The sequence below is a fragment of the Notamacropus eugenii genome, chromosome 5 (assembly GCF_028372415.1).
Source record: "Notamacropus eugenii isolate mMacEug1 chromosome 5, mMacEug1.pri_v2, whole genome shotgun sequence".
NCBI lineage: Eukaryota > Metazoa > Chordata > Mammalia > Diprotodontia > Macropodidae > Notamacropus > Notamacropus eugenii.
The window spans coordinates 30,118,417-30,140,953 of NC_092876.1; the positions used below are offsets into that span (position 1 = coordinate 30,118,417).

Consider the following 22,537-nt stretch of genomic DNA (forward strand, 5'->3'; position numbering starts at 1 on the left):
ATGGACATCACTGCCCTACTAGGTTCTCAGGTTCTCAGAGCAAACCCAGGAGGGCATACCACCACTCCCTGCCCTGACCTGCATCCCATTTCCAATTCTCTCTCTCCACCCAGTGGCATTCTTCTGAAACAAAGACTAAGCAGCTTAAACTCAGCCCATAGGCAACTTGTCTGGTTCCCCAACCCCACCCTAGGCATCCCTGCCTCTGAGACCTCCCCAAGGACTCTCCTCCCCAGGTTCTTGGTTCATCACAGATAGGGAATCAAGTTCTGGCTACGGATCTAACTTGCTCTGTGACTCTGCCTCTCTCTGGGCCTCATTTTCAACATTTGGAGGAGAGACCTTTGAGCTCAGACTTTCCCAAAAAGGTCTGTCCCACCTAACTACAGGTGCCAAAGATAGTATTCCCTAAAGGAAAGGGGTCTAGCTGTCAAGATCCCTAGAACCAAGCCTAAACTCTGCTCCTGGCTTATTGTGTGATCTGGACAAATTCCTCCCTTTTTCTGCCTCTGAGCTTCTTCAGTTGGATAAATAAAGGGTCAGATCAGCCTTTATTCTGAGAAGACACAACTCTTGATATCTGGAAAGGACCTCAGGGGCCATCTAGCCTACCCTCCCTCCTATTTTACAGATAAAGAAACTGAAGTTCAAGAAAGGGGAGTCACTTGCCCAGCATTACGCTGGCAGTCTGTAGCAGAGTGTGGATTCAAATCTGGATCATTGAACTCCCAAACCAGAACCCCTGCCAGGCCATCATTCTAGTCTCTAGAAGGAGGAATGGGACAGGAGGTGGAGAGGGGGAAGAGACTGAGAGATTCAGTCCAGCACCCCCTTATCCAAGAAGTTTTCCCTAGTTGGCCCAGCTAGGAGTAACCTTTTCTTCCTGCCTAGGGGAGGGGACACAAGTTATGTAATCCATGTATCAGGCTTTAGGAAGCTTAATTCTAAGGGGATTCAGATTTCAGATGAGGCTGTACCCTGATGAATATATAACTGTGGCTCCCGGTAGGCTGGGCACCCCTTCCTGCAGGCACCATGGAGTTTGGTGGTGTTATCACTCTTTTCTTGGCTCTCTGTGTACCCTGCCTTGCCATCCTCATTGCCTGGAAGCGCATGCACAAAGCAGGCAAGCTACCCCCGGGACCCACTCCCATACCCTTCCTTGGCAACCTGCTGCAGGTCGGCACCGATGCCACATTTCAGTCTTTCCTGGAGGTGAGTCTGCCCACCTTCTCTCATGCAGTTACAGGGTTGGAGAATCTTAAGAATCCTAGATGCTCAGGATGTCTGGAAGTTAGAACCAGAATCCTAGACCTTTAGCAATACAAAATAAATTACAGAATATTAACATCATAAAGAATTATTTAGACTTAAACCACAAGGCCTGGAAGAGACTTCAGAAACAATCTAGGCTATTCCCCACCTTAAGAAAACAGAGTCCAAGAGAGGAGAGCCTGGGATGAACCCCATATCTCTTGACTAGGGCTTTTTCTACTGGACTATATTTCCTGTACACCCCTCAAAGGCTGTTCCTTGGACCATTCTTTAGTACCCTCCTACCTTGTCCCTGAGATTCAGCTTGGGAAACATGGGCTGGGACCTCCCTGCCTCACTCCATTCTCTTTCGCCCCAGCTCAGTAAAAAGTATGGGCCTGTGTTTACTGTCTACATGGGTCCTCGAAGAGTAGTCGTGCTGTGTGGCCATGAGGCGGTGAAGGAGGCACTGGTCGACCAGGCAGAGGATTTCAGTGGCCGGGGGGAGATGGCTTCCATTGACCGGAACTTTCAGGGTCATGGTGAGAGATTCCACTTCTGCTGACTGTCAAATGATTGTGACATCCATTAAATCCCTGCCTACTACAATAGGCTCAGTATAAGGTGCAAGCTTTCTCTAATATTCCCTAGAACCAAGAGAAAACTGGCCACCACCCTAGAACTAGAGTTTCCTTCATGAGGGTTTAGTGAGGCTTGTTTTGGGGAGGGAGCAGGCATAGGAATATAAAACTTAAGCATAGGGAGGACTTTAGAACATTTCATTTTTCATTCCAGATTCAATCCCTCCCTCATTCCCTCCCCCATACATTGAGAAAAGGAGAAAGATAAAATGACTCTGGGCATTTTCCTTAGTGGTTCCCCTATCCTGGAATGCTCATCCTCCTCATCTCTGCCTCCTGGCTTCCCATCTTCAAAAAGAAGTCTGTCTTGGTCCTCTTTAATCTTACTATCTTCCACCTGAGATTACCCATAATTTATCCTGTCTCCAGCTCAGTTCTGTATGGTCGTTGGCCTGTTGTGTCTTTGATTAGACTGGATTATCTTTTGTCAATATGTGGCTTCAAAGATACCTTGCTATTTGAGTTTGACCCCATTAGTCGAGTCCCTTCATTTTAAATAGGGCGACTAGGTGGCGCTACAGTGGATAGAGGACCAGGGCTGCAATCAGGAAACCGCATCTTCCTGAGTTCTAATCTGGTCTCAGACAATTACTAGTAGTGTGATTCTGGGTGAGTTACTTAATCCTGTGTGCCTCAGTTTCTTCATGTCTAAAATGAACTGGAGAAGGAAATGTGAAACCTCTCCAGTGTCGTTGCCAAGAAAATCCCCCAAAAGGGATTATGGAGAATTGTGCATGACTCAATAATAAGAAGAAAATAGAAAATTTCAAGACAAAGGCTCATTGCCTGGAGCCTGGAGGCTGCTCTTTGTCCTAGGCTGAACTCTTCACTATTTAATGAGGAGCTCCAAAAGTTGGGGACTAGACACTGCCATGAAAAGAGTTGTGGGTTTGGAGACACTAGACTTGGGTCCCAGGACTGGCTCAGCTGCTCCCTCTGTGTGACCTAAGGCAAGTCCCTTTACTTCCCTGTGTACCTCAGTTTCCACCTGTATCATATGAGGGGGTTGGGCCAAATGTCCTCTGACATCCCTCACAGCTACTGATCTATGCTCTTGTGACCTCTCTCCACTTCAGTAAAATGGGAATTGGACTAGATTGGTCCCTTCCAACTCTAAATCCTGTATTATTGTTACCCTGACCTTCCTGCCTATGATCCTTCATCCCATCCCCCTACACACAATAGGTTCTCACTTTTGAACTGGCAGGTGTGGCACTGGCTAATGGAGATCGCTGGCGGATCTTGCGCCGTTTCTCTCTGTCCATCCTTCGAGACTTTGGCATGGGGAAGCGCAGTATTGAGGAACGCATTCAGGAAGAGGCTGGCTTCTTACTTGAAGAATTCCGGAAAACGAATGGTAGGGGCTACTCAGAGGCCTTGGAAGAAATGGAGTCAGGAGTATAGGGAGATGGGGGATGGTGGCTTAAGATTGAGAGGCCATGAGAAGAACCAGAGGCCCACGTAGGGGTGAGGGAACACTACTGGGAGAGATGGGCTTATGAAAATCTCAGCACTGTGAGGGGATTCAGACAACTCTAGAAGAGAGCTCATTAAGGAGTAGACTTGTGGGAATCCTAAAGGCCATCCAGTCTCCCGCCCTTGGTCTAGGCTCAGATCTGGAAGGGACATGTCAAGAACACTGGATATGGAGTCAGAAGACCTGGCTTCAAATTTGGTCTCTCCCTCATTTTACTTGTGTGATTTGGGTCGTTACCTAACCTAGCTAGCTGGGTCTCATTTTCCTCATCTGCCAAATGAAAAGGATGGCAGCATGGGACATGTAAAGGGCATTGGCTGTGACATCGTAGAACCCATATGATCTTGATTCAGAATGAGTGCCCTTGCACAAGTCACTATATCCACCTAGTCTCAGTTTACTTATTTGCAAAATGAGACTTGGACTAAGCAACCCCTAAGGTATCTTTTAGCTCTATGATCTTAAGATCTTAGCCCATATGTGCAATTCCATTTTGCAGAGGAGGAAACTAAAGCCCAGAGAGATAGAATAGAAAAGAAGAAGTGTCTAAGGTGACTCAGCAAATGGAGTCTGATTCCAAATAAGTCACCTGTCTTTTCACATGGGGCTCTTCTTTCCATATCTCCATCTCTGTCTCCTTGGTTGCCTTCCATCCCATCCTGGCCTCCTTCCATCTCTCTTCTAGGAGCCCCCATTGATCCCACCTTCTTCCTGAGCCGCACAGTCTCCAACGTCATCAGCTCTGTAGTGTTTGGGAGCCGCTTTGACTATGAGGACAAGCAGTTCTTGTATCTGCTGCGCCTGATCAATGAGAGCTTCATTGAGATGAGCACGCCCTGGGCCCAGGTACTGTCTGTAGTGGCAGCTTCCTTTAATCCCCCAACTCCCTGCACCCAAACAAAGAGCAACCAATGGAATCCTAAAGGCATCAGCTCATAGAATGGTACCCTTGTCAAGGCACAGAATTTACTAGTCTTAGAAGCTTAGAATACTAGAATCTTTTAATTTTAAACTATTAAAATCTGAGAAACAGAATGACAGAATTTTTTACTCTAAAAATCATAGAACTGATTATTTATTCAGGAACTTAGAATCCAAGAATACTAGAACATTTTAATTTTAGAATACCAGAACTTTAGAAACAGAACCATGTGATCTAGAAACTTAGAATGCTGGGAACTTAGAATTTTTTAATTTTAGAATACTAGTACCTTATAAACATAGAATCATGGAATCTTAGAACAATAGACTCTTAGACTTAAGAACGGAAGACAGTGGAAAGTTGGAACTTTAGAACCTTATATTAAAACCTTCACATAGTAGAATATAAAAATGTTAGAAATGTGGACTCATAGAATCTTAGAATCATGAAACTTGAGTACAGTAGAATCTTAGAAAATTAGAATGACAGAGTCTTAGAAATTTCAGACTACTAGAACTTTATAAATGGAACCTTAGGCTATAGAAACTCAGAATATTGGGGACTTAGAACCATGAGGTACTAAGCTCTTTTAATTTTAGAAGACAAGCACCTTAGAAACAAAGGACCACAGAATCTTAGAACCATAGCCCATTAAACTCTAGAAGCATAGAGTATTGGAAAATTAAAACCTTAGAATTGCAGAATATTGTACTAGAACTTGCAAATTTTAAAATATCAGAATGTTAGAAATATATACTCTCAGAATCTCAGAATCATAGGTTCTTGGCTTATTGGAATCATTAGACTGTAATCTATATTATTTCTATATTTAATCTAATAGAACAATAGAACCTCAGTACCTTAGCATTTTAGAATACTAGAACCTCTAGAGCTTTAGATTATAGAACCTTAGTCTTGAAATCTTAGTTAAAAAAACTATAGAATATTGGAACCCAAGTCTTAGAATATCAGAATCATAGAAACGTAACATCATGGAACCTTAGGAATGTAGAATATTAGACTCCAGAATTTTAGAATATTAGAATGACAGTCAGAAGCTGAGAAATACAGACTCAGGTTCACAGAGTCTCAGAATCTTCAAAGCCTTGAGGCTTTGACTCATGAAACCTCAGAATCTCAGAAGTTTAAAATCATAGAACCTTTGAATCACAGAATTTGGAATATGGAATCATAATATAAACCTCAGAATCCTGGAAGCTGAGGATTAATTCTTTTTTAGATTAATAACTAAATTACCATTTATTTATGGACATTATTATTTGTTAGGGACAGCAGGGCATGGTAGATAAAGATCCTCCTGAGAAGCAGAGAATTAGGTATAAATTCTGCTTCTACCATACATTCTAGTTGTGTGCCCAGGGACAAAGCACATTTTAGCAGTCGTCTGGGTAACTCTAGAGACATGTATGCCAGTGGAGAGAGTTTCCACTCTGGTAATTCCTTACAATTGCTAGCTTTGTGTCCATGGGCAAATCACCCAACCTTTCTGAGCCCCCATAAACAAAAGTTAGTAATTTGCAGAGCATTTCAGCCATAAGATTGTGAGGGCCTAATAAGAGAGCTTTGCAGGTGTCCTCCTGATTGGTAAATGTTAGCACGAGATGGGAGCTTAGTGGTGATCTGACCATAAATTCCTGGAAAGAGTTGAAATGGAAACATGGTGGTGATGGTGGAGGGGTGTGCTCTCACATTTTGTGTCTTTGTTTTCTTTCTCCACAATTTGGTGGGATTTTTTTAATTTAAAAATTTTTTTAAAAGGTCCCTGGAGATAAAGAAATAGTTGTGTTTTTTGTCCTGTCTGAAATTTCTTAAGCCTTAAGATATTCCAACCTATTTGGCTCCCCCAATCGTTTCCCCTCCCTTGTGTCCTGTTTCTCTAGTCTAATGAGACATGTTTTTCTTTACATCCCCACTCTCATCCTTCAGCTCTACGATATGTACTCAGGGATCATGCAGTACCTGCCTGGCCGCCATAACAAAATTTACAACCTTATTGAAGAGCTGAAGGACTTCATTGCATCTAGGGTCAAGATCAATGAGGCCTCTCTGGATCCCAACAGCCCCCGGGACTTCATTGACTGCTTCCTTGTTAAAATGCATCAGGTGCCACCTGCAATGCTCCCTACTTTCCCCTGAGTGCTCCCAGACTCTTCCTCTCCCATTCCCACTGTCCAAGCCCAACACTCTTACTCATATAGTCAAATGTGACTCCATCTTTCCCTATGGTCCATTCAATAGAAGCCATACTCCTCAAGCTGTTTTGCAAAGCCTCCCTCTCCTGTCCCGTACCACCCCCCACCTCAGATTCCTCTGGTGTCCTGGCCCTTTCTTCAGGAATCTAAAATTATCAGACATATTTAAATCTTGATTCTTCCACTTACCACCTTTGTGGTAAATTCCTTCCTCAATCTGGACCTCTTGTTTCTTCGTCAGTAAAATGAAAGGAATCAGACCAGATGAACCCAAAGGTCCTTCCCAACTCTAAGCCAGCAATCTTCACAATCAACAAGAATCTATTGAGTGCTTACTATGTACAAAGTACTATGGAAAAGAAAAACCTTACATTCTCTCAACGTGGGGAGAGGGAAGAACATGCAAATACATGCATATGTTTGCATGTTATGTGCTAATTCAAGGAGAAACAATACTGGAGTTGGAATCAGGAACCGGTTCATAAATCTAGAGCTAAAAGTTCCAATCCCCTCATCTGACAGAAAATGAGGAAACTGACTCCAAGAGAGCAGCCTGAGGTTATGCAGGTAGTATGAGGGGGAGGATTTTGAACTCAGGTCCTCTGGCTTAAGAGCCAGAGATCTTTTTCAGTATCCTGTTCATTACTTACAACAAGATGATCTTGGGCAAGTAATTTCATTTCTATGGGCGAGGGAATTAAACTTCGTGCTCTCTAGGGTCCTTTCCAGTGCTCAATCAGTGAACTTTTTGAACTAAGGGGAATAAGACAGACTTCCCATAGAACTCTTTTCCCTTCCCTGCATAAGCCAAGTTTTTCCCTTCTGTCTCTGGAGCATCCTTCCCATCTCCTCTATAGCCCCTCATCCCTTCCTGCCCCAGATGACTGAGTCCCTCCCTGCTCCAAAAAGTCCTAATCGATCTTGCTAAGTCCCACTCCTAGAGACACCTGGGTAAGCTGACCAGCACCTGAGACACGGGGATGGGGAGAGGGCAGACACAGGAGATTTATAGTTGAAGAGCAGAAGAATGCATGAACTCTGAGGTGCAGTGTCTTCCTCCTATCCCCAGGAAAAAGACAACCCTCAGACAGAATTCAACCTTAAGAACCTGGTCCTCACCACTTTAAACCTGTTCTTTGCTGGGACTGAAACAGTCAGCTCCACGCTGCGTTATGGGTTTCTGCTTCTCATGAAACACCCAGAGGTGGGAGGTGAGTCCTCTTCCTGACCATCCTCCTGGTCCCCACCCTCCCCACCTTCATGTCTGATCCTGAATAGAACCTCATTTCCTGATAGACCTTGATGGCCATGTGCCTTCTGGTCGCCTTGAATCAATCAGCAAATCAACAAGGATTTAAATACCTACTATGTGTCAAGTTTTGGGCCAGGTGCTAGAGATACAAATACAAAGAATGAAACAATTCCTACTTTCAAGGAGTTTACATTGTAACATCAGTAGTGTTGGGGGAGGGGGGAGACAGTGGAGGAAAGACACTGGGGAAACTTGTCATAAAATCACACATGCCAGGCTTAGAAAGGGACCTTGGAGACAATTGCTTGTAACCTGATCTTTCTTGTTTTTAAAAAAGCAACAACCAACTTCCTATTCTGGCAGTTATGGTATCTATCTAATCCATCTACTCATACATTCATTGATATACTCATTCATCCATTCATCGAGCCATTAATCTTCCATCCCTTAATCATTTATCTCTTTCCAGCCATCCAGCCATCAATCATCCATCCATTCATCCATTTATCCATCTATCGATCCATCAATGTATCAGTCTAACAATCTATATATCCACCCATTCATCTATGTATCCAGCCATGGGCTTTGTGATGTTACTGGATAGAAAGTTAGCTTTGGAGTGAGCAAGAGTTAGGGTCAACGCTATCTGGCACGTGACATTTGTGTAATGCTAGACAAGACTCTTAACCTCTTTGTACCCAAGACAGAGTTGTAGAACACTTGTTCTCTGCATTGGTACGGCAGTAGGTAGAGGAAGTTTCCCCTAAAGTCAATTCTCTGTACCAATGAAATATGAAGAGCTGGACCAAAAAAAAAAGTACATGTAGGAGACCCCTGGAGTTAGAGAGCATGATAAGTATATATATGTATTATTGTACAAAATTTACTCCTTAGAACAATCTAATTTGGAAAGAAAGCAAAAATAATATTTAAATAGATACTTGGAAAAATAACATTTAAAATGCATTATGAATGCTCTTTTAAAAAAAATCTTTATCATAATCCCTTACCAATTTTGTAATTATTAAGGTCAAGTAAACCAATCAAGGTATTGGTCACAATGGGAAAGCCTATTTTTCACTCTACTCCTTAAATCATAGCTTTTGCCCAGAGCCAAGAGGGAGACCCACCATTAGTCCTGAAAGGCCACAATTCAGACCTACTTTTCCTAATTTAGTAGGGGACATATCACTCCTTCTCTTGCTCTGCATTGTGCCCAAACTGTGGTAGAGTTTTCTGAGCCTGTATTGGTCTGATCAGCCACGTAGGGGTACATTGACCCCTACATAGTGATGCCATTTTGGTCCTCCTTGATTCTGAAGGACAACAACCCACTAGCATGATTGCTGATCTCCTAGTTCCAGTTGCCGTTGCCTTCTCACAAGCAGACCTGGTCCTGCAATGCCCTCTTTCCTTCCAATTTAAACTCAGGTGTCCTACACAAAATACTAGCTCCCCCAAAAGCATGCATTTACTGTATCTGTTCACCTGTGACATTTCACAATAAAATACAAGCTGTTTGAGGTAGGGCAGGGGGTTTCTTTTCCTTCCTTCCTTCCTTCCTTCCTTCCTTTCTTTCTTCTTTCTTTCTTTCTTTTCTTCTTTCTTTCTTTCTTTCTTTCCTTCCTTCCTTCCTTCCTTCCTTCCCTTCCTTCCTTCTTCCTTCCTTTCTTTCTTTCTTTCTTTCTTTCTTTCTTTCTTTCTTTCTTTCTTTCTTTCTTTCTTTCTTTCTTTCTTTCTTTCTTTCTTTCTTTCTTTCTTTCTTTCTTTCTTTCTTTCTTTCTTTCTTTCTTTCTTTCTTTCTTTCCATCTGTTCTTGACCATTATAAACATTCCATAATTCTTCCAGTCCAATATTCTATCATTCTCAAAGTTCTGGGATTCTAAGTGTTCTAAAGTTCTGTTTCTCCAAGATCCTGTGATTCGAAGGGTTTATGATAATCAGATTCTAGGATTCTGAAATACTAGGATTTTAAAATTCCATGGTCCTAAGATCCTAAAGTTCTAGGTTATGTTCTATGACTTTGTTACCCTATTTAATGCTGTTAAGGCTGTTGCTTATTAGAACCACTATGGTACTGTAGAAAGAGCAATGGATTTGGGATTTGGAAGGCCTGGGTTCAGATCCTGACTTGGCCATTGATCTATATTAACTTAGACAAGTCATAAGGCCTCACTTTCCTCCTTTTAAGTTAAGGGAGTTGGACCAAATGGTCTCTCAGATCCCTTGTAACCCTAGGTTCATAATTATAAGAGTCAATGATTACAAGGTTTTCTCATTTTAAAACTGGCAGGTTCAGTGACTTAGAACTGGAGGATGTCTTGATCAACCTTCTTAGTTCACAACAGAAGCCCAGAGAAGGAAGTGACTTATCAAAGTCACATAATCTCTGAGATGAGACTCTTTTGAGCCTGAGTCCCAAATTCTCAAGATTTCTGACCCCTTCAGTTAAGGTCCAAGAGGAGATTGACCACGTGATCGGGAGACACAGACTCCCCAAGACAGAGGACCGGATGCAGATGCCATACACTGATGCAGTCATCCATGAGATCCAGAGAGTTACAGACATTGTGCCCATGGGTGTCCCTCACACAGTCATCCGAGACACCCACTTCCGAGGTTACATCTTGCCAAAGGTAAGGGGGCTCTTCCTATGTGTCTCCCCCACCCAATCCTTTTCTCCACTTTCCTGCTCCCTACCCCAACTCCAGCCCCTGTATCCTAGAACTGACCCTGCGCATTATGCTTATGCCCGCCTTCCCTCCAGGGCACTGATATCTTCCCTCTCATTGGCTCTGCTCTCCGAGACCCTAAGTATTTCCAAAAACCTGAAACCTTTGAGCCACAGCACTTTCTGGATGAGCAGGGACGCTTCAAGAAGAATGAGGCCTTTGTGCCATTCGCCTCAGGTAGGTTCTTAGAAACGTCTCCCTTCTCTTCATTCTTCCTGCTCAGAGACATTGAAGGGTCTGGGGTAAGAGTATGGTATAGAGTGGGCTATAGGGCTGGGTCATAACCATAGATTCTCAGAATGTTAGAAGAGAAGCACAAGACCATAACTTTAGAGCTTAAGGGACCCTCAGACTCCAACTGCTTCCATTTGACAGATGGGGAAACTGAGACCTGGAGAGGAAGAGACTTGGTCAAGTTCATACAAGAAATAAGGATCACAGAGAAAATTTGAATTCAGAGCACTGATACTCTCCACTGTCCCACGGAAAATTAGGATATTAGAATTGTTGGAAAACACAGTATTAAATGGTTAGAGTCTTAGAATCTTGACATCTTAGAGCTCTAAGACATTTGGAATGAGAGATGTGTCTTTACCAGCTCTCTGAAAAAAAATGCATCTATGACACACTTTTAAGTTTAATCTGAATCATTAATGTTTTCTCCATCACCTTCTTAAGTCTACAACTTAAATCAACAGAACAATAAATGAAGTCCTCATTTGTACCCTTTGCCAATTTCTGGGGTGTAAGTGCTCATGGGGAGAATTTGACCATTTGCTCCTTGGAGCCAGTAAGCGCTGGCTATGGCACACTCCTGCTTTTGAACCTACAGACAAGTACAATCTTAGAATCTTAGAACTGCCTCCCTCACCCCATTGGGATTAGGCTATATACATACTTTATTTGATGACCATGATTTAGATTATTTGTTTGGAAGCATTTCAATGATCCATGCTGCATGTTTCCTTTTTCGCATTGCTGGTACCATGAATAATGGTGGCTTTCTCCAGGGAAGCGTGTGTGTCTTGGGGAGGCCATGGCCCGGATGGAGCTTTTCCTCTACTTCACAGCCATCCTGCAGAGTTTCTCCCTCCAGTCTCTGGTTCCTGCCAGTGAGATTGACATCACCCCAAAGATCAGCGGCTTTGGCAACATCCCTCCCACCTATAAGCTCTGTATTGTGGCCCGTTGATGGCCCTTCCAGGGCAAGGTCCAGCAACTACCTACTGCCTGCTTATCCTGCTTTCCCACCATCCCTGTCTTCTGTGGCATCTCCTAATAAAACTTTGTTGATGCTCCTTAGCTGCTAATGTCTTTTCCTCTAAGTCTGTTTTCCATCTATTTTATATTTATCTTGTGTGTACTGATTTATGTACATGGTCACCCCACTAGAATATAAGCTTCTTGAGGATAGGGACTGCTTTTGTATTTCTTTGTTTCCACAGCCCTTAGAAATGGTCTATAGAAAGCACTTAACAAATGCGTGTTAATTGTTGGTCAGAAAGGCTGGAATGGTAAACAGCTGCTTTGCTTTCAAGCCAAGATTCTCAGCCTGGGGTCCATCAATTGATTTCAGAGTGTTCATGAATCCGAAATGTTTAAAACTGTATTTCAATATAATTTCCTTTGCATTTCTTTCTATTATATTTTATGCATTTAAGTATATGATTCTAAAGAGGTGGCCATAGGCTGCACAGGACCAACTCCCCAAGGGATTCATAACACAAAATAGGTAAAGAACCCTTGTTCTAGAGAATCAAGCATGAAAGAAGAAAGAACTTCATTTTATTGTTTTCTTTTGAAAATTGACACCATACTCAGGTCACTGGATTTAGATGACTCTGGAGGAGAAGTGAGGCTGGTGACCTGCACAGCCCTCCTTCCCTCAAAACAAAGTCAAGTGCAAGTCATGTCATCATTTCTCTGGTGGCATGGTCTTCTTTGGCAACGAAGGACAAACACGATCACGAGACCTTTAAGATCTTTCAAAGACAGGCAGAAGCTCATCAATCACATTCATCTGCTCTTTCATTATCCAAAGGTGTGTGTATGTATGTGGTTCATCTGGGCTTAGTGAACTGAACTTCTTCAGGGTAGCCAAGCAATCTTGTACCATCTCTTTATTTACTTTCATTGACTATAAGTTTCATGGTAATCATTTTTGTTCTGTCCTCCCTGGCCCAACAGCCATTCTTTTTGGAAGAGAAAACAGAGCAAAACAGAACTGAATGGCTCCACCTTCACTCTTGGATCCATTACGACCATTTTAACAACGCCTATAAGCTGACCAATTCCTCCCTTGTTCCTCTCTCTTTTCTTCAATATACCTTTTTGGTTTGGTGAAAAATTTATGCTATATTTTCCAATTCCATTTATAGACAATTTTTAACTTTTTTTTTAAATTGGGAGTTCTAAATTCTCTCCTTCCTCTATCTCCTCTACCTTCCTTGAGAAGGTGAACAATTTGATATACATGTGCAATCATGCAAAACATTTCCATGTTAGCCATATTGTGAACGAAAATGCAGACCAAAAAACAAAAAAAAAAATGAAAATAAAGAAAATAAAGAGTTTTAAAAAGTATACCTTGATCTACACTCATACTCAATCAGTTCTTTCTCTGGATGTGGATAGTATTTTTCATCATAAGTCCTTTGGTATTGTGTGGGATCATATTGCTAAGAATAGCTAAGTCATTCATAATTGATCATTGTACAATATTCCCGTTGCTGTACACAATGGTCTCCTGGTTCTGCTCATTTCACTTTGCATCAGTTCATGTAAACCTTTCCAGGTTTTTCTGAAAGCATCCCGCTCATCATTTCTTATAGCACAGTAGTATTCCATAACAGACACATATCACAATATATTCAACCATTCTCCAATTGATGGGCATCCCCTCAATTTCTAATTTTTTGCCATCCCAAAAAGAGCTACTATAAATATTTTTATACATATAAATACTTCCCCCCCCCGCCTTTTTTCCAGATCTCTTTGGGATACAAATCTAGCAGTGGCATTTCTGGGTCAGAGGGTATTCACAGTGTTTATAGCTATTTGGGCATAATTCCAAATTGCTGGACAGAATTGTTGGACAAGTTCACAATTCCATCCACACTGTCCCTAGTTTTTCAGATCCCATCTAACATTCGTCACTTTCCTTTTTTATCATATTAGCCAATCTGATCAGTGTGAGGCAGTATTTCAGAGTTGTTTTAATTTGCATTTCTCTAGTCAATAGTGAATAGGAGCATTTTTTCATATAATTATAGATAACTTTGATTTCTTTATCTGAAAAAGCTGTTATATCCTTAGACCACTTATCAGTTGGGAAATGAGTCATATTCTTATAATTTGACTCAATTCTTTAAGTTCTCAATGAGAAAGGAGGTCTTTATTAGAGAAATTTGCTGTAAAATCTCCTTCCTCCTACACTGCCCCCTGGTTTTCTTCTTTTCTTGACTGCAAAGTTTTTGGTTGTACAAAACTTTTAAAATTTAATGTAATAAAAGATTTTCACTTTACATCCTATTTACTGTTTCTTGTTTGGTCAGAAATTATTCCCTCTGCCCTAGTGCTAACAAGTAAAATATTTCATACTCCCCTAAACTGCATATGGTATCATCCTTTGTGTTTCAATCATGTATCCATTTTGATCTTATCTTGCTATATGGTGTGAGATATTAGTCTAATTTGTGCCAATTTGCTTCTCAGTTTTCCCCATCAATTTTTGTTAAATAATGAGTTTTTGTTCCCAAAGGTTGGATCGTTGGGTTTATCTCTAAGGTTCTAAATCTCCAATGTACTGAGACACTCACATTGTCCCCAAACACCATATTTGTATCATAAAAAAGAATTTGGTAGGACTCTTTCATCTATTTTCGAAGTGGTTTATATAGTATTAGAATTAATTGTTCTTTAAATGTTTGTTAGAATTCACTTATAAATCCATCTGACTCCGGAGATTTTTTCTTATGGAGTTTATCGATGTCTTGTTCAATTTCTTTTTCTGAAATGGAGTTATTTAAGTATTTTATTTCCTCTTTGTCAATCTGGGCAATTTATATTTTTGTAGCTATTCATCCATCTCACTTAGATTATCAGATCTATTGGCATAGAGTTGGGCAAAATAGCTCCTAATTATTGTTTGAATTTCTTCTTCACTGGAGGTGAATTCACCCTTTTCATTTTTGATACTAGTAATTTGGTTTTCTTCTTTCTTTTTAAAAATAAAATTAGCCAAAGGTTTATCTATTTTATTGTTTTTTTCATAAGACCAACTCTTAACTTTACTTGTTATTCAATAGTTGTCTTAATTTCAATTTTATTAACCTTTTCTTTGATTTGCAGAATTTCCAATTTGATAATTGGGGATTTTAAATTTGTTCTTTTTCTAGATTTTTTAGTCACATGCCAGATTCATGGATCTCCTCTTTCTCTGTTTTATTCTTGTAAGCATTTAGAGATATAAAATTTCCCCTAAGAACTGCTTTGGTTGCCTCTCATAAGTTTTGGTATGTTGTCTCATTATTGTCATTTTCTTAGATGAAATTATTGAGTTTTCTATGATTTGTTGTTTGAACCACTCATTCTTTGGGATTAGATTAGTTTTCAATTAATTTTTAGTCTATTTTTCCATGGCCCTTTATTACATGTAATTTTCATGCATCATGATCTGAAAGGATGCATTTAATATTTCTGCCTTTCTGGTTTGGATTGTGAGGTTTTTATTCCCTAATACATGGTCAATTTTTGTGTAGGTGTCATGTACCATTGAGAAAAAGGTATTCTCCTTTCTTTTAATTTTATTCTCCTTTCGTTTAATTTTCTCCACAGGTCTACCACATCTAAGTTTTCTAAAATTTTATTCACCTCCTTAACTTCTTTCTTGTTTATTTTGTGCTTAGATTTCTCTAGTTTTGACAGGGGAAAGTTGAGGATCCCCCTAATAGAATTTTATTGTCTATTTCTTCCTGTAACACACTTAACTTCTTCTGTAAGAATTTGGATGCTATACCACTTGGTGCATATATGTTTAGTAATGATATTACTTCATTGTCTATAGTACTTTTAGCGGGTTATATTTAGCTTCTTCATTTCTTTTAATTAGATCTATTTTTGCTTTTGTTTTGTCTCAGATCAGGATTGCTACCTCTACTTTTTTTACGTCAGCTGAAGCATAATACATCCTACTCCACCCTTTTACCTTTACTCTATGTGTATCTCTCTGCTTCAGATGTGTTTTTTGTAAACAACATATTGTAGGATTATGGTTTTTAATCCACTCTGGTATCCATTTCATTTTCATTTTCATTTTGTGGGAGAAATTATTACATTCACATTCACAGTTTTGATTACTATCTGTGTCTTTCTCCACATGCTATTTCCACCACTTTCCTCCTTCCCCCGTTTATCCTTTTCTCTCTTCTTTCACCCTTTCCCTCCTGTAAAGGCACCCACACTGCCATACCTAGGATGGCTGCTAACACAGGTTCTTGAATTTGCTTTACTAGAAAAGATAACTTTAAAAAATTTTAAAAAAAATTTTTAAATTTAAATTTATTTATTTAAGTTTTCAGCATTCATTTCCACAAAATTTTGGGTTCTAAATTTTCTCCCCATTTCTCCCCTCCTCCCACCTCAAAACACAGAGCATTCTAATTACCCCTATCACCAATTTGCCCTCCCTTCTAACATTCCTCCCTTCCCTTATCCCCATCTTCTCTTTTGTCCTGTAGGGCAAGATAACTTTCTATACCCCATTACCTGTACTTCTCATTTCCTAGTTGTATACAAGAACAATACTCAACAGTTGTTCCCAAAACTTTGAGTTCCAACTTCTCTTCCTCCCTCCCTCCCCACTCATCCCCATTGGGAAGGCAAGCAATTCCATATAGGCCATATCTGTGTAGTTTTACAAATGACTTCCATAATAGTCATGTTGTGTAAGACTAACTATATTTCCCTCGATCCCCTCCTACCCCCCATTTCTTCTATTCTCTCTTTTGACCTTGTCCCTCCCCAAGAGCGTTGACTTCTAATTGATCCCTCTTCTCATTCCCCTCCCTTCCATCCTCCCCCGCCACCCTGCTTATCCCCTTCTCCCCCACTTTCCTGTATTGTAAGATAGGTTTTCATACCAAAATGAGTGTGCATTTTATTCCTTCCTTTAGTGGAATGTGATGAGAGTAAGCTTCATGTTTTTTCTCTCACCTCCCCCCTTTTCCTCTCCACTGAAAAGTCTTTTACTTGCCTCTTTTATGAGAGATAATTTGTCCCACTCCATTTCTCCCTTTCTGCTCCCAATATATTTCTCTCTCACCCCTTAATTTTATTTTTTAAAGATATGATCCCATCCTATTCAATTCACCCTGTGCTCTCTATCTCTCTGTCTCTGTCTCTCTGTGTCTCTCTCTGTGTGTGTGTGTGTGTGTGTGTGTGTGTGTGTGTGTGTAATCCCACCAACTACCCAGATATTGAAAAAAGTTTCAAGAGTTACAAATATTGTCTTTCCATGTAGGAACGTAAATAGTTCAACTTTAGTAAGTCCTTTATGATTTCTCTTTGCTGTTAACCTTTTCAGACTTCTCTTGATTCTTGAGTTTGAAAGTCAAATTTTCTTTTCAGTTCTGGTCTTTTCATCCAGAATGCTTCAAAATTCTTTATTTCATTGAAAGACCATTTTTTCCCCCTGAAGTATTATACTCAGTTTTTCTGGGTAAGTGATTCTTGGTTTTAGTCATAGTTCCTTTGATTTCTGGAATATCATATTCCACGCCCTTCGATTCCTTAATGTAGAAGCTGCTAGATCTTGTGTTATCCTGATTGTATTCCCGTAATACTCAAATTGTTTCTTTCTAGCTGCTTGCAATATTTTCTCTTTCACCTGGGAGTTCTGGAATTTGGCCACAATGTTCCTAGGAGTTTCTCTTTTTGGATCTCTTTCAGGAGGTGGTTGGTGGATTCTTTTAATATTTATTTTACCCTCTGGTTCTAGAATATCAGGGCAGTTTTCCTTGATATTTTCATAAAAGATGATGTCTAAGCTTTCTTTTTTGATCATGAATGTCAAGTAGTCCCATAATTTTTAAATTGTCTCTCTTGAATCTATTTTCCCGGTCAGTTGTTTTTCCAATGAGATATTTCACATTATCTTCTATTTTTTCATTCTTTTGGTTTTGTTTTGTAATTTCTTGGTTTCTCATAAAGTCATTAGCTTCCATATGTTCCATTCTAATTTTTAAAGAACTATTTTCTTCGGTGAGCTTTTGAACCTCTTTTTCCATTTGTCTAACTCTGCTTTTTAAAGCATTCTTCTCCTCATTGGTTTTTTGGACAACTTTCACCAATTGAGTTACCTATTTTTAAAGGTGTTATTTTTTTCAGCATTTTTTTGGGTCTCCTTTAGCAAGTTGTTGGCTTGCTTTTCATGATTTTCTTGCATCTCTCTCATTTCTCTTCCCAATTTTTCCTCTATCTCTCTTACTTGATTTTCAAAATCTTTTTTGAGCTCTTTCATGGCCTGAGACCATTGCAAATTTATTTTTAAGGTTTTGGACGCAGAAGCCTTGCCTTCTGATGTTATGCTTTGTTCTTCCTTATTCAAAAGAATTGGAGAAAATACCTGTTCACCAAGAAAGCAACCTTTTATGGTCTTATTTTTCCCCCCTTTTTTGGGCATTTCCCCAGCCAGTTACTTGACTTTTGAGACCTTAGTTGAGAGGAGAGTGACCTGTAAGTTCTCAGTTCCTCCAAAGTGGCATAATCAAGGGAGAGGTGTTTTCTCCTCTCCTGTCCTGCACACTGGTCTGGGAGCAACCAAGAACTTTTCTGCCCAGAATCTGCAATTGAGTTCCCTCACCACAATCGCCTCCAGCTCCACCATCAGTGCTCCTCCTCAACTCTGGGTGGAACTCAGGGTTGAGAATCAGATCAGTGACTCAATTCCCTCAAGGACTTTAAGTGGAGGTCTCCCAGGGCTGCCACTCTGTGCTGAGATTCAATCAGCCCTTCAATTTCCCCAGGGGTTCTAGGTGGAGGGCTCCAAAAATAACATCTCCCACTGCAGTGCCTGCTGGCGGAGGTCCAGACCTGGCTCCCCTCTCCTGGGTGAAGGAGCCCTCCCACTGACCTTTGAATCTGTCTGTGGCATTTGTGAGTTGAAGAATCTGGGAAATATTGCCGATGGTGCCCTGAATCCTGTTCTGGGTCTTGTCCCTGCTGCTCCATGCTGGTCTGCACTCTGTGCTTGTCTGTGCTTGCCATACTGTTCTGGTCTGTGCTCATCGCACTGGTCTGCTGGATGTATTTTTCAGGTCAGTTGTTTTTCCAATGAGGTATTTTATACTTTCTCCTACTTTTCATTCTTTTGCTTTTGTTCTACTGATCCTTGATGTCTCATAGAGTCATTAGCTTTCATTTGCCTAATTCTAATTTTTAAGAAATTGTTCTTTTTTCAGTTAGCTTTTGTACCTCCTTTTCCATTTAATCATTTTTACTTTTTAAGGAATTATTTTCTTTAGTGGATGTTTCCTCCTCATTTGGCTAATTGTATTTTTATTTTTTTTATTTTTCATTTTTTAACTTGAAATACATTTTCAAGCAGTTTTCAGGGTCTGGTCTCCCCTGACATCATACCATGGACATTTGACATAAATTCTTCCAAGAGAAAGTCTTACATCCAGAAACATGAGACAGGGGAGGGAGAAGATGAACCTTTCTTGGGCCAGCCTCTAGGGACCCTTGGCTTTCACCTACCTGTCAAGCCCAGCCCTGTATGTTTTTTCAGACAACATTTCTACCCACACACTTCAGGCTGGCTGACAGGTCACTGCCAGGGAAACTCTCCAAAAAAAAAAAAAAAGAAATTACTTTTGAAGAACCTTCTCAATGAATGTTCTCAGCTCAGCTTCTTCCTGGAGCTGAGGGAACATCCCTCTCTGCCCTCCTCACCTCGGCACATAATCAAGTCCAGGGGACTGCTGTGGCTGTGGAAGCTTTCCCTTCTTCTGCTTTTAGAAGCATGTGCTCCACAGTCTATTAGTATGTGTGTGGGTACATGTACATGTCTATGGGTCTATCTGAATGTCTGTTCATATATGTGCCTAACACATATGGAGGACATATGGAAGGGTATATGGAAGTGTGTCTGTCCAGTGTAGACACCTGGATGCCAGCTTGTCTTTTATAAGCATACGTATCCATGTGTACACATCTGCAGATGCATTCCTTTCTCTAAGTGTATGTGTATATGTGCATGTCTGTGAGTCATGCCTGCACATGCATGGTACTTTGGAATGAGAATGGCTTTGTGAACGCATGTCTGCCTTTTCTAGGTGTGGTAGTAGGCACATGAGTACATGTCCATGTACTGTATGTACATGGTATGTTTGTAGAAACAAATGGGTACATGTCTGCCTTTTTATAGGTGTGTTTTATGTATCCATGTCTGCATAAATGTACATGCCTCATGTGTGTATGAATGTGTACATGTGTGTGTGAATATGTATTGCAGCAGTACTCCATTTCAGTAAAGCTCTCATATACATAGCAGCGTTGGCTTCTTCTTTCCAGGGCCTAGAGTCATCCCTAGGCAACAAGTGTGATGGGACCTTTCGTCCCTCGATGCAGTGGTGGAGGTGACTGCTGCTGCTGCTGCTGATGTCCCTTCCACTTTCGAGGAGAGCTCAGACGGGCTTCCTTGCTTTATTTCCTGCTCAGGTTCCCATTGGCATTCTCCCATCAGCCCTGCCCATCCTTCCCTCTGTTCGGTCCATCAGGACACAGAATCTTCTGTACTGTACACCTTCTGGTCTCCTTAGTGCTAGGACAGACTAAATGGTTCCCAGAGGGATCCTGTAGCACGAAGCATGTCCATTCTTCTGAACCCTTCCAGAAACCACAGAGCTTCCTCTTGGAGCATGGCCCCCATGGGCACTACTCACTCATTTCACATTGTGCAGTACTGCTGCATTTCGTGGTACTGCTGGCCGCTGAGGAGCCCTCAGGACAGGCTGGGTAAAAGCAGCCCTTGTGAAGGTATAAGCCTTCCTTACATTTTGTGCTGAAGGAGGCCTCACAGTTCTCAATCTTGCATTTGATGCACTTGTTTATATCAGGATTGCGGGCATCATAGTATCCAGGTGGGCAGGATGGCAGGCAAATTCCAACCTGCCAGATGTCTTTCCTCTCCAGCAGGATGAAGAGTTTAGGGCAGCACTTAATCAACCATTGGCCTTGGGGCACAGCTCACAGTTCTTGGCACATGCCTGACTTCCCTCTGTGCTGATCCACGTCTGCCTCTTCCCCTTCAACCCTTGACTGCTGCCAGTGAGATGCATCCAGCTCAGAGTGAGGACCACCACCAACAGTCCAAGATGCATAGTCACTCCCCAGCTCCTGGACCCCTGGAAGGCAACATGGTGTGGGGGCACCTGGCTCTAGCTAGTGGCTGCAGAACTGGGTCAGTGAGGTGGGTCCCAGGTCTGGACCATCACTCACAATTCCCATAATCTCAGTGGGTAATGGAAATGGGCAGGAGAGGCCCGGCTCTGCTGTCAGCCCCATAGGGAATTCCGAAGTCTCTTCCCCACCTCGGAGGCTTGGGGAGAGGTGAGAAGAGAGGTGTCATCACATCCAAGGACAGCTGCTTTATAGCTTCTGCAGGGACATTAAGGCATGGTCACACCAAACTGAAACCTCAATTGGTTTCACGATCCCCAAAATCCTACTGTTCTTGGGCCCCAGTTGTCCTGTTCGGTCTGATGAAGTCCTGAAGATAAGGACAGGGGCCTGGGCAGGGGCTGGGAAGGGACAAGGGGCGAGGGCCAGCCCCGGTTGTGCAACCTCCCATGTTTCCTGTCCTCCACTTAGCTAGGCTCAGCTAGCTCCCAAATTGCTCAATCTGCAAGCAATAGAGCAGAGCCTGAGGCTCACCCTCTCTGGGGCTGGTGCTCCACCCCTTCCTTCTCGGCTAATTGTATTTTTAAAGGAATTGTTTTCTCCAGTAGATTTTTGTCCCTTCTTTTCCAAACTGTAGTATCTCTTGCACGTCTATCATTTCTTTTTCCAATTTTTCTTCTACTTCTTCTATTTGACTTTTAAAATTCTTCTTGAGTTCTTCCAAGAAGGCTTTTTGGACTTGAGACCAATTCATATTCCCTTTTGAGGTTTTGGATCTAGGTATATTGACAATGTTGCCCTCTTCTGAGTTTGTGTTTTGATTTTCCCTGTCCCCAGAGAAATTGTCTATGGTCAATGTTTGTTTTTGCTTTTTGTTCATCTTGTTTGCCTATTTTCTGGCTTTTATAGTTGAGCTCTTATGCTGGAGCATAGGGAGCATTGTCACAAGCTTCTTGTGCTGGAGGTCAGGGGCTTGGTCACTGGCTTTGTGTGTTAGGGCCTCAGGTTCTGGTAGCTGGAGGCTGTAGGGGTCTGGCTGCTTATCTGATGTTGAGTTGGGGTCCTAGTCATGGTGTCTGGCATGTGTTGAGGCCAGGTAGGGTTTTTCTGTGTTTCTGATACACTGAAGCTACACAGAAGCACATGGAGGTCTGACTGCTAGAGGATGTCTACCTACTCAGGGCTATGCTGAAACATGTGATAGTTCTCTGAGCTGGAGTCTGCCAAATCTCCTGCCTATTCTAAGGCATGTGGGGAATCCTGGTGTTGGTATTTGTCTAGTCCCCCACATAGGGGTTCAGGATCTCTCACTGGTTTGCTAAGGTGGGGCTTGCTGCTGGCTTGCTGGGATGCTTCCTGTCCTGGAATGAGCTCCCCTTTTACCTGAGTGAAATGAACCTTTCTTGCCAATCCTCCCAGTTTCTCGGCTAAGAAGACTATTCTACTTTATCTTTCCACTGTCTCTACTGTTCTAGGATTTTTCTTATGCTGCTATTTTTTAGGTTTTCAGAGATGGGAGAGTGACAAGAATTTACTGTTTACTCTGCCATCTTGGCTCCCAAAAGTCTGTTGTACTATTTCTCGTTGCCTCATGAAGTCATTGACTGCTATTTTGTCCATGCCCATTTTCAGGGAGCTTTTTCC

At 41.6% G+C, this 22,537-nt stretch overlaps 1 protein-coding gene and 1 pseudogene across 1 annotated transcript; one reads left to right on the top strand and one right to left on the bottom strand.

The window, feature by feature from the left end:
* The first annotated feature begins 1,035 nt into the window (after positions 1-1,035).
* On the top strand, positions 1,036-11,753 carry LOC140508550 (cytochrome P450 2G1). The gene is made up of 9 exons (XM_072616493.1): positions 1,036-1,215; positions 1,634-1,796; positions 3,103-3,252; positions 4,058-4,218; positions 6,242-6,418; positions 7,577-7,718; positions 10,209-10,396; positions 10,528-10,669; positions 11,503-11,753. The coding sequence occupies exons 1-9, from the start codon at positions 1,036-1,038 to the stop codon at positions 11,682-11,684; spliced, it is 1,485 nt and encodes a 494-aa protein (XP_072472594.1). The 3' UTR covers positions 11,685-11,753.
* An 8,327-nt stretch (positions 11,754-20,080) lies between these two features.
* LOC140508551 (R-spondin-1 pseudogene) lies at positions 20,081-20,874 on the bottom strand (annotated as a pseudogene).
* Between the last annotated feature and the right edge of the window lie 1,663 nt (positions 20,875-22,537).